General features: G+C 42.3%; 1 protein-coding gene across 6 annotated transcripts in view; it reads right to left on the bottom strand.

Moving 5' to 3' along the window:
- Positions 1–15,362, bottom strand: part of PHRF1 (PHD and ring finger domains 1) — a 73,196-nt gene that overhangs the window by 7,514 nt on the left and 50,320 nt on the right. For 5 of the 6 annotated variants that reach the window (XM_075837583.1, XM_075837582.1, XM_075837581.1 and 2 more), the window contains 6 exons: positions 12,350–12,469; positions 12,050–12,204; positions 8,463–11,224; positions 7,471–7,729; positions 6,693–7,036; positions 4,513–4,690 (listed from right to left, as the gene is read on the bottom strand). In XM_075837583.1, the coding sequence (XP_075693698.1) occupies positions 4,513–4,690; positions 6,693–7,036; positions 7,471–7,729; positions 8,463–11,224; positions 12,050–12,204; positions 12,350–12,469 (3,818 nt within the window). The remainder of the gene's footprint in view (positions 1–4,512; positions 4,691–6,692; positions 7,037–7,470; positions 7,730–8,462; positions 11,225–12,049; positions 12,205–12,349; positions 12,470–15,362) is intronic. The other variant, XM_075837584.1, reaches the window with a different exon arrangement.

Genomic DNA, 15,362 nt, shown 5'->3' with positions numbered 1-15,362 from the left:
CCCATACAGTATAATGCCCCCCATATAGTACAATGCCCCCATATGAGCTTCCCATACAGTACAATGCCCCCCATATGAGCTTCCCATACAGTATAATGCCCCCATATCAGCTCCCCATACAGTATAATGCCCCCATATCAGCTCCCCATACAGTATAATGCCCCCCATATGAGCTTCCCATACAGTATAATGCCCCCATATGAGCTTCCCATACAGTATAATGCCCCCATATGAGCTTCCCATACAGTATAATGCCCCCATATCAGCTCCCCATACAGTATAATGCCCCCCATATGAGCTCCCCATACAGTATAATGCCCCTCCATATCAGCCCCCCATACAGTATAATGCCCCCCATATGAGCTTCCCATACAGTATAATGCCTCCCATATCAGCCCCCCATAAAGTATAATGCCCCTCCATATCAGCTCCCATACAGTATAATGCCCCCCATGAGCTCCCCATACAGTGTAATGCCCCCATATCAGCTCCCCATACAGTAAAATGCCCTCCATATGAGCTCCCCATACAGTATAATGCCCCCCATATGAACTTCCCATACAGTATAATGCCCCCATATGAGCTCCCCATACAGTATAATGCCCCCATATGAGCTTCCCATACAGTATAATGCCCCCATATGAGCTTCCCATACAGTATAATGCCCCCATATGAGCTTCCCATACAGTATAATACCCCCATATGAGCTCCCCATACAGTATAATGCCCCCATATGAGCTCCCCATACAGTATAATGCCCCCATATCAGCTCCCCATACAGTATTATGCCCCCATATCAGCTCCCCATACAGTATAGTGCCCCCCATATGAGCTACCCATACAGTATAATGCCCCCCATATGAGCTTCCCATACAGTATAATGCCTCCCATATCCGCTCCCCATACAGTATAATGCCCCCCATGAGCTTCCCATACAGTATAATGCCTCCCATATCAGCCCCACATAAAGTATAATGCCCCTCCATATCAGCTCCCATACAGTATAATGCCCCCCATATGAGCTCCCCATACAGTAAAATGCCCTCCATATGAGCTCCCCATACAGTATAATGCTCCCCATATGAACTTCCCATACAGTATAATGCCCCCCCATATGAGCTCCCCATACAGTATAATGCCCCCATATGAGCTTCCCATACAGTATAATGCCCCCATATGAGCTTCCCATACAGTATAATGCCCCCATATGAGCTTCCCATACAGTATAATGCCCCCATATGAGCTCCCCATACAGTATAATGCCCCCATATGAGCTCCCCATACAGTATAATGCCCCCATATCAGCTCCCCATACAGTATTATGCCCCCATATCAGCTCCCCATACAGTATAGTGCCCCCCATATGAGCTACCCATACAGTATAATGCCCCCCATACAGTATAATGCCCCTCCATATCAGCCCCCCATACAGTATAATGCCCCCCATATGAGCTTCCCATACAGTATAATGCCTCCCATATGAGCTCCCCATACAGTATAATGCCCCCCATATGAGCTTCCCATACAGTATAATGCCTCCCATATCAGCCCCACATAAAGTATAATGCCCCTCCATATCAGCTCCCATACAGTATAATGCCCCCCATGAGCTCCCCATACAGTGTAATGCCCCCATATCAGCTCCCCATACAGTAAAATGCCCTCCATATGAGCTCCCCATACAGTAAAATGCCCTCCATATGAGCTCCCCATACAGTATAATGCTCCCCATATGAACTTCCCATACAGTATAATGCCCCCCCATATGAGCTCCCCATACAGTATAATGCCCCCATATGAACTACCCATACAGTATAATGCCCCCATATGAGCTACCCATACAGTATAATGCCCCCCATATCAGCCCCCCATACAGTATAAATTCCCCCATATCAGCCCCCATGCAGTATAATGCCCCCCATCTTATCAGCCCCCATGCCATATCAGCCCCCCATGCAGTATAATGCCGCCAGCGCAATATCAGCCCCCCATACAGTATAATGCCCCCATATTTGCACAATAGAAAAATAGCATAATTACTTACCTATCCCGGTTCCTTCGCCTCCTCCGGTGTGTGCTTTGAGTGACTCAGCGCAGGCAGGCGCGATGATGTCGCTACATTCCGCCAGCCTGCGTCGAGCCGCTCAGGGCACTGTGAATGCTGGATCAAGGATACGTCAGCTCCTTGCTCCAGCATTGATTGGAACCGGGACCTCGGTGAGTGACTCGCAACCCCCCCGGAGGTCTTCACACGAATCCCCAGGGGGACGCGACCCACAGTAAATAAAGTATTGTGCTGTATTGTTCAGTTTGCGGTGGAGAGAGGAGGGGGGGGGGCTGTAATTTAAAGGGCCCCCAGTCTCCACCGCAGACAGCACAATACATTACAAGCCAACACAATACATTACAAGTCAACATAATAAAACACAACACAATTCATTACAATGCAGACTCTGCAGCTCACCTGGAGTCCTCCGCACCGACTCTTCCACTGCACAGGCTGGAAGACGTGTCACGTGACAACACGGTCACATGGTACACTAAGTGTACCATGTGACCGTAACCAGGAGGTGCCGGCACTTCACGGCACAGAAAATAAATTTTTAACAAGCATGCTGTATGGCAACGGGGGCCCGTGGGCCCCATAGGCTTAGGGGCCTGGTCGCAACTGCGACCCCTATAGCTACGCCACTGGTCCAGTAGGAGAGAATGGTTTAAAAATGAGTCATCTTGCTACTGATTATGGACATAGAGGGCTCTTTGAGTGGCACCACACACATTTAAAAAATATTTGCCATTCTGCCTTAACCCCTTGAAGTCTGAGCCATTTTTTTATTTTAGTTTTTCACTCCCCGCCTTCTATGAGCCATAACTTTTTTTATTTTTCCGTCTATAGAGTGGTGTGAGGGCTTATTTTTGCGGTAGGAGTTGTAGTTTCTACTGCCACCGTTTAAAGTACCATATATTGTACTGGGAAATTGGAAAAAACTGCAGATTCCTCCATTTTCTTTTTTGGTTTAGTTTTAACGTCTTTCACAGTGCGTCAAAAACAACAATTTAACGTTATTCTGCCGGTCATTACGATTACAGCGATACCAAATGTATTTTGATTTACTCTTTTTTCAAAGAAAAAACTATTTGTTTGTCACCACATTCTGTAAGCCATAACATTTACATTTTTTCGTCGATTGAGCGGTATGAGGGCTTATTTTTTGCGGCATGAGCTGTGGTTTTTATTGGTACTATTTTTAGTATCAGCATTGTGAGAAACTAGACATGGACCGCACAATCCACAGTATATACGTTGATCTGAGCCGCTAGTCATAATTTAGAAACATGAACATGAGGTTCTTTGTAAACTATTTTTAGTATATACGACTTTTTGATATCTTTTTCTTACATTTTTTAAAATAAAAAAAAACAGCAATTCTGGCGTTTCATATTTTTTCTTGTTACGGCGTTCACCGCGCCGATTAAATAATGCTATATTGTTATAGTTCAGACTTTTACGGACGCAGCGATACCAATTTTGTTAATTTTTTACATTACTTTAGAGGAAAAACGGGAAAAGGTTTTTTTTTCACTACTAAAAACGTTAACTTTTTTTTTTTTTTACACATGTCATTAGTCCCCCTAGGGGACTTGAACCAGCGATTTAATCGTTAGATCGCAGGTAGAATACACTGCAATACTAATGTATTGCAGTGTATTGTCATTTTTACAGGCTTCTGTCAAGCCCTGCCAGAGGCACGGCTTAACAGATGCAGACAGAAGGCAGTCCTGGGGCCCTTCCTTAGGCCTCTGGGCTGACATGACAACCATTGGCACCCGTCGATCGCATGGAGGGGATGCTGATGAGCTGTCGGAGGGGGCCACCCCCTCCATTCAACGCCTCAGATTCTGCGGTCGCGACTGACCGCAACATTTGAAGGGTTAAACAGCCAGGAACAGCGCGATTGCTGTTCCTAGCCGTTAGTCCCGGGTGTCATCTGTAAAACACAGCCGACACCCACAGCGTATGGAGTGCGCTCAGCCTGTGAGTGCGCTCCATATTTGTCCCCCTGCACCAGGACGTGCCTGTACGTCATGGTGCATCAAGGGGTAAAGGAGGTTAAAGGGTTGTCCAGCCAGTAAGAATCCCGACACTCCCGCCAATCTACTGTTTTGAAGGGCCGCAGGGCTCGTACGAGCTTTCCCTTCATTTCCTTTAATACTCCCGCTGTGAAACGCTGATACGCTTGTAGCTCCGGTTCACAGTATTACAGCCTTCTACTTGTCACTTTAATAGAAGGCTGTAATACTGTGAACCCCCGCTACAAGTGTGTCGGCGATTCACAGTACGAGCGGTGACAGAAAAAGGGGAAGCAGTCCCTTCAAAACAGATAATAGGCGGGGGTCCCGGGAGTACGACCCGACCGTTCAGAATTTTTGGGGACTGGACGAGCCCTTTAAGGTGATAAAATTAACTTGATTGTACCTGGAAATTAAAATATAAATCAAATGGACTCTCACCTGTGCTTGCTGCCTGTATCTTGGGTTCATTTACTGTAGCCAGACTGCCAGGTTTTGGTGTTTGGCTGGGCATTGTCCTGCTGCTCTGAATTACACAGGGTACTGTGGGCTCACTTACAGGGGCATACGGAGGAAAGACGGGTGGAAGAGGTAATAGAGGCAAGGTCTGTGGAAAAACCTGTACAAAAAAAAAAAAGGATAATATTTTACATAAGTGTCCATCTCCTAAGGATTTTACAATGTCTGCAGGTGCATCTTCTTCCCTTTGTGGTTCTCCAGTCAGCTGTCCTCAACTCCAGAAAGGGATGCAGGAATGGGCAGCCAAACGTCATACTTAAAAAAACGATTAGCTCTGTAGGACTTTTCTTTGCCCTGCAAAGTTCCGTAAAACCCATTCCTACCCTCTTTCTGAAGACCCCAGTACTGCTCTGCGGAAAAAGAATGTAGACACTAAAGGGGTATTCCGGCTTTAATTTTTAAATTTGTTTATAGATTAAAAAAAAAATTTTTTAAAACATACAATTGAAAAGAATCATTACTCCACCATTATTCCTATTCAGTTAGCCCATGGATGTGGCCCGTTTGATTCCTCTTTTAGTAAAACTTAAGCCTAAAGTATGATGCAAAGTAAGCCTAAAAGAAAACTTTGGGATTGACTGATCTATTGATCTGATCTATCCAGTATGTTCTGAAGGTTTCCTAACATCCTGCAATGCCTTCCACCCTCCTACTACAAAAAAAAGAGCAGTGACTTTAGTTCAAAGAAGAAGGGCAGGGCAGCAAGTGTCTGAAAATCTTCAGCTTGAAGGGAGATGCTTTCTCCTTTCTAAACGTAATAAAGAAAGTAAAGGCAGGTATTATCTTTTTATTTACATCTCACTCAATATCTTTACAATAAACAAAATGATCCACAAAATCCAAATGCAAATGACCAAGCTTAAAGGGAAGGTGTCATGAATTATTTTTTTTTATATATAATATTGCTTTTAATGTAATATTTTCAAACATTTTATTAAATTGTGTTCTCATGTTTTACTTTTTTATGTTTTCTGACTTTTACTTCTCTATGGGGGCTGCCATTTTTTCTTTCATCTCTGTATGTGTCGATTAACGACACATACAGAGATGCAATACGGCACATACAACCCCATAGGGAATGCGAACGGGAGCCGTTCCATTCGCAGTTGCGTGCGCTGTCTGTGTGGGAACGGCGCTCACACACAGACCAAAACGAAGCTCGTTCGTAGAGCGAAATCCGGCACCATTTTCATGTGGACCGGAAGCCGCTGCTGGACAGTAAGATGACGACTTCCGGCCATATGTTCAACAAAGCGAAGGCGTAAGGAAGAGGAGCGTAGACCAGCAGAGGCAGGAAATTTATGTTCGTGTATGTTCATGTGTATTGTGTTCGTGTGTATTATATTCGTGTGATATTGTCTGCTGAGCACTGTATCTAATCCTCCTACACTGTGCAGTCGCTCAGAAAATGGCGGCACACAGTGTAGGAGGTTTGAATACATTCAAACCCTTCCCTCTCCTGGCACTAGCCAGAAGTAGGGAGGGGGGATTGTGTGAGGACACTAGAGAGAGTGTGTCCACCCCAAATTTGCAGCATAAATCAATGAGGTTGCTTTACCACATTGACCATGCTGCAATTTTGGGAACTGCTCCCTCTAGTGGCCAGCTCATGGAAATGTTATAAATTGGAATCGAATTTATAATATTTCCTGACTTGTGAAAAAAATAAAAAAAATTAAAACAAATGTGTAATCACTTAAATAATAATTGTTTAACTGAAAAAAAATAAAAAATTCTAGCGACACATTCCCTTTAAAGGGGTTTTCCAGTCATTATCTGCTCGTACGGTGAATGGCCGACATTTCTAAAGGCGTACACAGTATTACAGCCTTCTCCCATTCAAGTGGCAATAGCCGATACAAATATGTAGGAGAGTCACAGTACGAGCAGTAAAGGAAATGAAGGGGAGGCAGTGATTGTATGAGCACCGCCGCCCCTTCAAAACAGCTGATCGGCGGGGGTGCCAGGAGTCGTACCCCTACTGGTTAGATATTGATGGCCTATCATAAGAAATTGAGTTCTATTTTTAGAACTGGAAAACCCCTTTAAAAAGCTACTGTACCAAATGCCTCTACACCCAGGACATTTAGTATATAGCGTACCTGAACAGGAGTATCTGTTGCAATCCAAGGAATTTGACTTGTGTCCGATTGTTTTTCTCGAGTTGTAGGTCTGTCCACACTTGGGACTACAGGTTTCTTTATAGCATGCGCTATGGGTATGTCTTCAAGTTTAATCTGAACATTGTTTTGGGTTCCGTTTCCTGTATTCCATGATTCCTGACTCACTGATTGCACGGATCCCTGCAAGGATGGATCCGGGGTGTTCCAGGCAAGAGGGCTTGAAGTCTCACTTGAAGGTTCCGATTTGCAACTGGTTACTTGATTGGCTGTGAACTTGGGTGAGGCTGCCCAAGGATCCGACTCAGCATTGCAGAGAGGGGAAGCTTTTATAGAAACATATATGAAATGTTAACAATAAAATAATTAGAATTTAAAGTAACAATAGTATACAATAAAGGAAAACGATCTACATTTTCTACTATAGTTTAGCAGCAGAATCCTGTTTATGGTGAATGGCACTGTGTACTTCTTTAATTTCCCCTGTGGTGGCGCTGCAGCGAAATTGAACACTTACTGCAAGGTTTCCCCACAGATTATAGCTGATGGCTGGGGGTTCCAGCAGGGGGACACTTTGTGATCAGCTTATTATCAAGGGTCCTAACAAGTAGGGATTGTCCAAATGGGAGAACCCCTTTAAGCAATAAAGATTAGAATAAAAATTCCACCAATCTAAAATTGATACTGGTCGTGCCACTGCATTCAAATGTATTCTTCTGTGATCACTGTGAGATGCTGAAGCAATAGTTCAAGTACTTACACACAGATTCTTCTGTGGTGGTGTTTTTATCAGAATCTTTATGAAGGTTCCAGGTCACCCTTTTAATCTGAGGTTTGGGTTTTGGGATAGCAGATACCGCTTCCTTAAGGCCATCAGACTTGCCTGCTTCCACTGTGAAATTCCTGGTACTTGTGGTCTTTTCATCAATGTGGTTTCCGGCTCCTCCATCACCTGAATTTTCATCATCTTGTAGAAATGGTATGACTGCCTTTTTAGAGAAGCTAATTAGAGTAGGCTCCTAGAATATATGAATTGTGAGATTCCAGATAAGATGACCAAGACGCCTCAAACACTGGACTCCCTCAAGTAAGTAGAGACACGTATTGTTAACATGGTTAAATAAAATAAGTAAATACAGAAGTTTTATTACATTTATAAAGTGAGAAGTCACGTCTGTAGCCCGAGCAAGCACTAGGTCAAAAGAATGCTGCAGTGTTTCATCTTCAGCTTTATATTACCAATTGTACCAATGCTTTACTTACTTAGTTCTGGAAACAGCGTAGCTCGCTGTGCTATGTTGTTTCTGTCACTTCCATTCACTTATATGGGAGTTTCGGAAACAGTGTAACTCAGAGAGCTCAGCTGTTTCCAGAACCTCGAACACCTCTCCCCCAATTTCCCCCCTGGAAGCGGCGACCAGGTTGGGATGGGGTTTGAGCCCCCTGATATCGAGATAGGTGCGGGACACGCATATATCAGACCTTTATGTATATAGTTTGACTACTCTAACTGTAAAGAAACCTTTCCTATATTGATGTCTGAAACGCCTTTCGTCCACATGCAATAATTGTTCCCTGGTCCATTGTAAAGCCCTTGGAAAGAAAAAAATCAAGTGCCTGTTCTTTGTATTGACCACACATATACTCCAAGGCATCTTTGTTCCAAGCTGAACATACCAAATTTTTCTACCTTTTACTGTGAGACCTTCCATCCCATTTTAAAATGTTATTTTATTTAGTTATAGTATTTACCTTATAGTCCCCTTCTCTCTTCATCAGTATAGCCTCTTCAAGATCTACATCATCTGGGCTGGCAGCTCCCACTGAGCAGACATCATCAGAAAGTTCATTTAGAAGAAAGTCATCTAAATGGGATGGTGACCATTGCAGATCATCAGCTTCCTTCTTGACCGTTAGAACAGCAGTAGACATGGATTGATCCCCAGGAGAAGATGGCTCTGGACTTTGAGACTTTGGACTAGCAGGTTCTGAGCCTGTAGACAAAGATGAAGCTTGAGGAGTAACCACTATAGGCGAAGCAAGAATGTCATGTAAAGGAGAAGATTCCTTTGGAGAAGGGGTTTCTTGGAAATCTTCATTCTTGTGTTCAGGAATCAAAGAATCCAATTGAGATGGAGACCAGGGTGGGCTTTCTGTTTCCATCTTAACTTCCTCATCATGATCAGATGATTCCACATCTTTTTCCTCTTTAATGGAAATCTCACCTTCCAAGGACTGGAATGTGTCTCTTTCGTGTACTTCTTCTTTGGGTATAAGAAGAATGGACTTCTTTGTCTCTTGAACAATTGTCGGAGATTCCGATTTAAAGCTAACTGTACATGTTATCGTTGTTTCATTGTTATTTGGGGACAATACAATGTGTCTATGTACCTCCTGGTCTTTAAATGTGGGAGATTTGTCTGTTGACTTGTGAGATTTGAACTCCTTGGTTATTGGTTGTGATCTTGACTTTTGCTTTCCCCGCTCATCCTTGGGCTTCTTTTTCTCTTTCACTCTAGAACTTCCTTCTTTGTTGGAATTATTCTTGTCACTTTTGTGTCTTCGCTTTTTTTCTTTTTCAGGACTAATGGATCGGCCCATAGATTCACTCCTTGAACCCCGCTTCTTTTTCTTTTTCTTCTTACTGTTATAAGTCCTGTGGGAAGAGCTACTATGGCTACTAGATCTGGACCGCTTTCTTTCTTTTGAATCAGAGTTCTTCCTTTTCTTTTCTTTCTTCCTCTCTTTTTGACGCTTCTTCTTGGGACGTTCACAGCTACCAGAGCTTGACCTGTCACTACGTGATCTCTTTACCTTGTGTGACTTTGATTTGTATTTTATTTCTTTTTCTCGCTCTTCTGTAGACAAAGAAGCGGACCTTAATTCTCGTTCACGGGACCTTGTTCTAGATCTCGATCTTGAACATGACTTTGGTTCCTCTTTAACTGTAATTTTCCTTTTTTGTGGTTCAATGCTATGAGTAATAGATAAAGAGCAGGACTCGGAGGGGTTCTCTGCCTCCCACACTACTCTATTACCTGTGGTACTCGGATGGAAAGTTCTGTTTGGGGGTATGTCTGGCTCGGATTTAACAACAATTTTATGCTGATCTTCTACGTCAAAATGGAAGCCACGTGTCCCACCTGCCTTAAGATCAGAAGTAATTTTTATACCAGACAATGGACAGGTTATTTTAAAAGGAGTATGTTCAGTCCTTTCTTCCTTAATTTCCTTTATAATCTCCTTATCCATTTTAAGGGGAGGGGGAGACTCTGGGCTTACACTTCCTGGACTTTTAGTTTCTTGCAGCTCTTTGTTGTTAGGTGACAACCCTGAAAAGTCCGGTCCAAGTTTAGAAATCGCCACTCTACTTGAGTGGGTGGTAAACTTAAAGCTCCGAAATGCCCCCACTTTCACACCACTAGACGGAGCTGTACTAGTGTTTTCCGTGGATGTGGAGGGTATAGGTGGTGTGGCAGGCCTTTCTGGACTGCTATTTTTAGACCCTGAATCTGAACCGGTTGGCTCAAAAGGATCATAGATTTCATTTTTAACATTTTTTTCTGTTTTGATAGTTGAAATCGAAAGTCGGGGTGTAGCCTTCTGTTGTGCTTTTCCTTCTGTTGTGCGGAAGGGGGCTTTTGCGCTAGGACTGAATTGTCTACATGAATTAGTAGAACTCCCACTGATTGTTATTCTAAGTCCTCCTCCACCTGAATCTGATGAACCTACATTCCTTGATGAGTTAGAACAAGGAGGTGTTTTGCTGCTGCTTGAGGCTGTAGGACTAGATGAAATCCCACTACATTGTCTTGAAGGTGCTTGAGATTCTTGGCGAGTGTTTTTATCTGTATTTTCTGTTGTAGCAAATCTGCCTAACTGCTTACTCTCACCTCGTCCCGTTAGCTGGTTCACGCTAGGCCTAGGGAGGCTAGTATTTGCATTGCTGCTGGTAGAGTACTCCAGTCGCTTACTGCCTTCATTATTAGGACTGATGTCTGTCTCCTTTTTGATCTTTGGTATCCGAGGAAATTCTGAAATATCCAGTCTTTTTGAAGGTGGCTTACTCAGATGCTTTACCTCTGGTGGCTTTGGAGGTATTGGATCATATAAGCTGGGTGACTCTGGCTTGTGAAGATTCCCATTCAAACGAGGTGGCTCAGTCCCCTTTGAAGTTAAACGTCCGGCAGAGGACTGCACTTGGACAACCCGTGGAGTAAAAGCATTCTTCAATCTGAAAGGAGAAATCCCAAGCATTGAAGCATTGGGCACAGATAATCTATCCATGCCTCTAGAAGAGGATGATGATAGAGGTGGTGATGCAGATGGGGACAGGGAGTATAGACCAGGTGAAGGAATACTGGGATGTGGTTGCTGTACAACAGGTTTCCATGTACTGTTAGGGATTGGAGAGGAGATTGTTGGGGACCCTGAGTGAGATGGGCTTGGTTCCATGAAGCCACCTGGTGTTATTATATCTTCCCTAGATTTCGAGTTCTGTGAGGAAATTTCACCTAAAAATAATAACAAAAATAAAAAAAAGTTATTGTACATTTTTACCAATAAAATACTCTATAGTCTGACTCAACATACATTATAACACAGACTATGGACTCCATAGTATTTATATACTATACCACTTTCCCCACACCCTACATGGCAAAAGAATGTTAAAGATTCCTAACTAGCGGGTTCAGGGTTTTCAGACACAGCCATTGCAGAACTTAAAAATTGTCTGTCCTTTGTTGCAACACTCACTAGCGAGTTCCCAATCACTACTGGAAATGGACCTTAAAAAAACGGTTTGCTAAGTTGGGTGTGGAAAAAACTGACTGACCTGTACAGCGCCCCAATATCAACTCCAATTAACACCTTAGGAGTTAAACGGAACAAATGCGAGCCTCACCTCACTAGCTTTAAGCAGAAACCAGCTTCCAACTCCATTTCAATGAATCAAATGAACATGAATATTTAAAGCAATGCTAAAAAATCTAGTGGAAATCCTTCGCAGAAGGATTCTATCTCCGGCAGCCCCATAGAAAGTGAATTGAGCGCTGGCGGAGCATGCGCTGTACAACTCCATTCATATGGGGCGCACAGTGACAGAAAGAAAAGCCTGTTCTTTGGATCAGTGGGGGTCCCAGCGGTCAGACCCTCACTAATCAGATATTTATCACCTATCCTGTGGATAGGTGATAAATATTGATTATGGGAAAACCCCCTTAAATATATTTGCACACATTCATTAGTAGATGCTGTAACTGCGTACAACGACATAACTGAGTGCATACCTTTCGTTTACACCAGGAATAAACCACAACTCAGCATAAATGTCTCACCAGATTTCTTTGCTTTTAGAGATCCATCTCGACTGATCACGATATCAGCACCCTTCATCATAAGAATGCTCTGCCCAGACAGGATACTTCCCAAAAGATCTGGCACAGGTTCTGCAACCGTCACTGAGCCAGAAGCCAAAGGAGACACTCCGCCACTGAATAAAAGACACATAATAAATTGGCATTGTGGCTTATTGCGTAAACTTATTGTATTACACATGCTAAGTCATACACATTAAAACATCTCCCATCATAAAGCAGAAGATGTATAGTTACTATATAGATTTGATTTTCGCATACCGTGACAATCCAACAGAGATGGGCCGTGCGACAGGTTGATGCGACCTCATAGCAGAACGGGAAAGAACCCTACGCTTAGCAGTCAACGGAGATGAGGGATCACTAGCCTGGTCGTCGTCACTGTAAGAAATGCAGAAAATTCTAAAAATCAACGACATTCCGGCAGGTTTTAAATTACAGTTGAAATGTGTTTCAAGTAAGAGTTGCAAATCCTGAAAAATTACAAGCATTGAAACAGCAATAAAAAGATATAACAATATATATATATTATACCACTCAACCAAATGGTGAAGGAAGAGGCATGATCCAGAGGAAATAAAGAATAAAACACAGGCGGCGCTGAGATAGCGTCCCTGGCGTCTAGGCAACCGTGAAATTACAGTGGCCGAGGGGGACCAAAAAGGATCACGGCACGCAAAATGACACGCAAGGAAAGGAAAACAAGGGTAATTCTTGCATCGACAGACGGAAGATGTGACTAGAAGTTCAGAACAGAGTTCGACAGCACAGAAACCAAGCAAGGTAAGTAATTTAAATAATTTTGTTAGTTATGCCACTATCACAAGGAAACAATGTAATGATAAAATCTTAGTCGGAAAAATCATGAATGTCAAAAAGAGAATTACATAATATAATATAGGTAGTAATAGATATGATAAGGAAATATAAAGATAAAAATGGAATAAATGAAAATAAACTGAAATTAGTTAGATGAATAATAGCTATTCAGAAACAATCATTTAGAATGTGGAAAATTATGTGCATAAATAATAATAAATGTATGAGGCAATAGCTCGATTTATACAGAATTAAAAGCCATATATAATTAAAACTGGAAATACAAAGTTGTAATGAGGTAAAAACATTATTCCAATGTAGACTCTGTCAGGTCATTCAAGCCATTAGGATGCAGGGTCACAAGTTTATATATCCAATAGTTTTCCCTCTGCTTAAGTATTCAGATAGAACGATTGATTTTTTGGATCTAACAATTGAGAAAAATGGCCACTCCTTTTCCACCAAAACCCACTTTAAAACAGTTGATGTAAATCGCTGTCTAGACTTCAAGAGCGCCCACTATCCACCATGGCTGAAAAATGTTCCTTTTGGCCAGTTCAGGAGGATATGTAAAAATTGTTCAGATGATGCTGTTTTTTCTAAGGAATGTGACATTTTAAGAAAAAAGATTCAAAGAGAAGAACTTCCCTAGGCCCCCTGCACACGAACGTAAAAACGCCCGTAATTACGGGCCCATAGACTTCTATTGGCCACGGGTACCTCCCCGTATGCTGGTTTCCTCTGGATCATGCCTCTTCCTTCACCATTATATCTGTTTATTGCGGTTTCTTGTTAATTAGTAAATATTCGTACATACCTATTTTTTAATTTTTTGTATTATCATTATCGATCCTTTCATCTATTATTTATTTGCATCAATTTGTATCGATCTTTTTAATATTGTAGTTTTATTGTATGAGTGAGCAGATGACATCTGTTTGTTCAAAAACTTTTCAACACAAAATTGATGTTTTTTGTACGTGCGTTTAGTGTGACATAATCATTGACTTTTGGCGTTTTTTTCTCGGCTTGTAGGAAATTGTATTTCATTTAGTTGTGTATTCAAACTGCTGTAAATTGCCACATCTGTATTAGCCTGATGAAGACGCTGGTCCGGCGTTGAAACGCGTAGCTTGTCCACATGTACTTACTTATTAAATTATGAACTTTGTTCATTTTTTATTGCCTATCACAAGCAGCGCCTTTTTGATCCCTTTTTCGCTCCTTGCAATTATTGTTATTGGCAACAAGCAGCATGTTTGTTGTGTCTTTGGACCAGGCAGCAGCTTCTTTTCGTAGTACATCTTTCTCGTAGTGTTGTACCTGCCAGTATTAAACACTCTAAGGTGAACAGTTTCTAATAATATAGTTGCTCTTACACCTCCTGTATAATCTGCACTATGTGGCACCGTGTCTTTTTCTCTTTTGTAATATTCAATCTGGGACATACGAATTGCGAAATGTCAAGCTCTTTTATATCTTTTAAATACCTCTAAAAAATTAAAAATACAACTTTTTCATTAACTATGCAGAAATGTTGGATTTCTTTCTGGTAATCTTTTTTTAATTTCTCTATTCAAAGTACTTGGATTAATTATACAGTATTTAGAGTTGAAGATACATATACAGTATATCTTCATTCTACTGCAGGTATTTACATGAGATAAATACTGACATATAACCTCACAATCCAACACGATCGAGGCATGTGGGTGAGCACGTGGCAGACAGACCGCCAGCAGACAAATATATCAGGTTGAATAAATCCCATGGAGACTCTAGAGCATCGACTGCGCATGCTTCGGGTTATTGTACGCGGGATATGAATTGGGGGACCCTGCGGTTCAACCTGGACGTTAGAAAGTCCACCTGAAGCCAATCTGGTAGGACGCCTCAGGATGAAGAGACCAGCACTCCTCTGGGCCGACCCGCTCGCGACGGAGGAAATCCACAACCCAATTGTTGACCTGGGTTGTGAACTGCCCAGAGGGCAGGAACGTGGTGTTGCACCCACTCCAGAATCAAGCCTCTCCAGCCTGTATGACCACTGGAGGCGATGTCCGGTAATACTCCAGTCGCTTGTGTGAAGTAACTACGGGAGTAAGATCACGCTGTGCTGTGGATTAAGCTGGACATTAATGAAGGGAAGTGTATGATGCTGTTTGGTCACTTTACTACGCCCACTTGGTCAAGAGTAAAAAAACACCCACTTGGGCATTAAGAACAAATTTGCATAACACGTAAAGTGCTCATAACTTTGTCAAAAATAAAGTGTTTTTAAAAAAAAACAAAAAACACATTACTTATCTACATTAAAGCGCCTATTAGATTAGGTAGAAGATAGGGCAGTTATAAACTGGTGACAGAGCCTCTTTAAGCCATTTGATTTCAATGGACTCTGTATATGGTTCAGGGATAATACGTTTCTACACTACTTCTACAAGCATTAGTGGCT

This window comes from Rhinoderma darwinii, chromosome 9 (genome assembly GCF_050947455.1).
Source record: "Rhinoderma darwinii isolate aRhiDar2 chromosome 9, aRhiDar2.hap1, whole genome shotgun sequence".
Lineage (NCBI taxonomy): Eukaryota > Metazoa > Chordata > Amphibia > Anura > Rhinodermatidae > Rhinoderma > Rhinoderma darwinii.
Note: the sequence above shows the minus strand (reverse complement) of the source record. Positions and strands in the feature narration are given on the sequence as shown.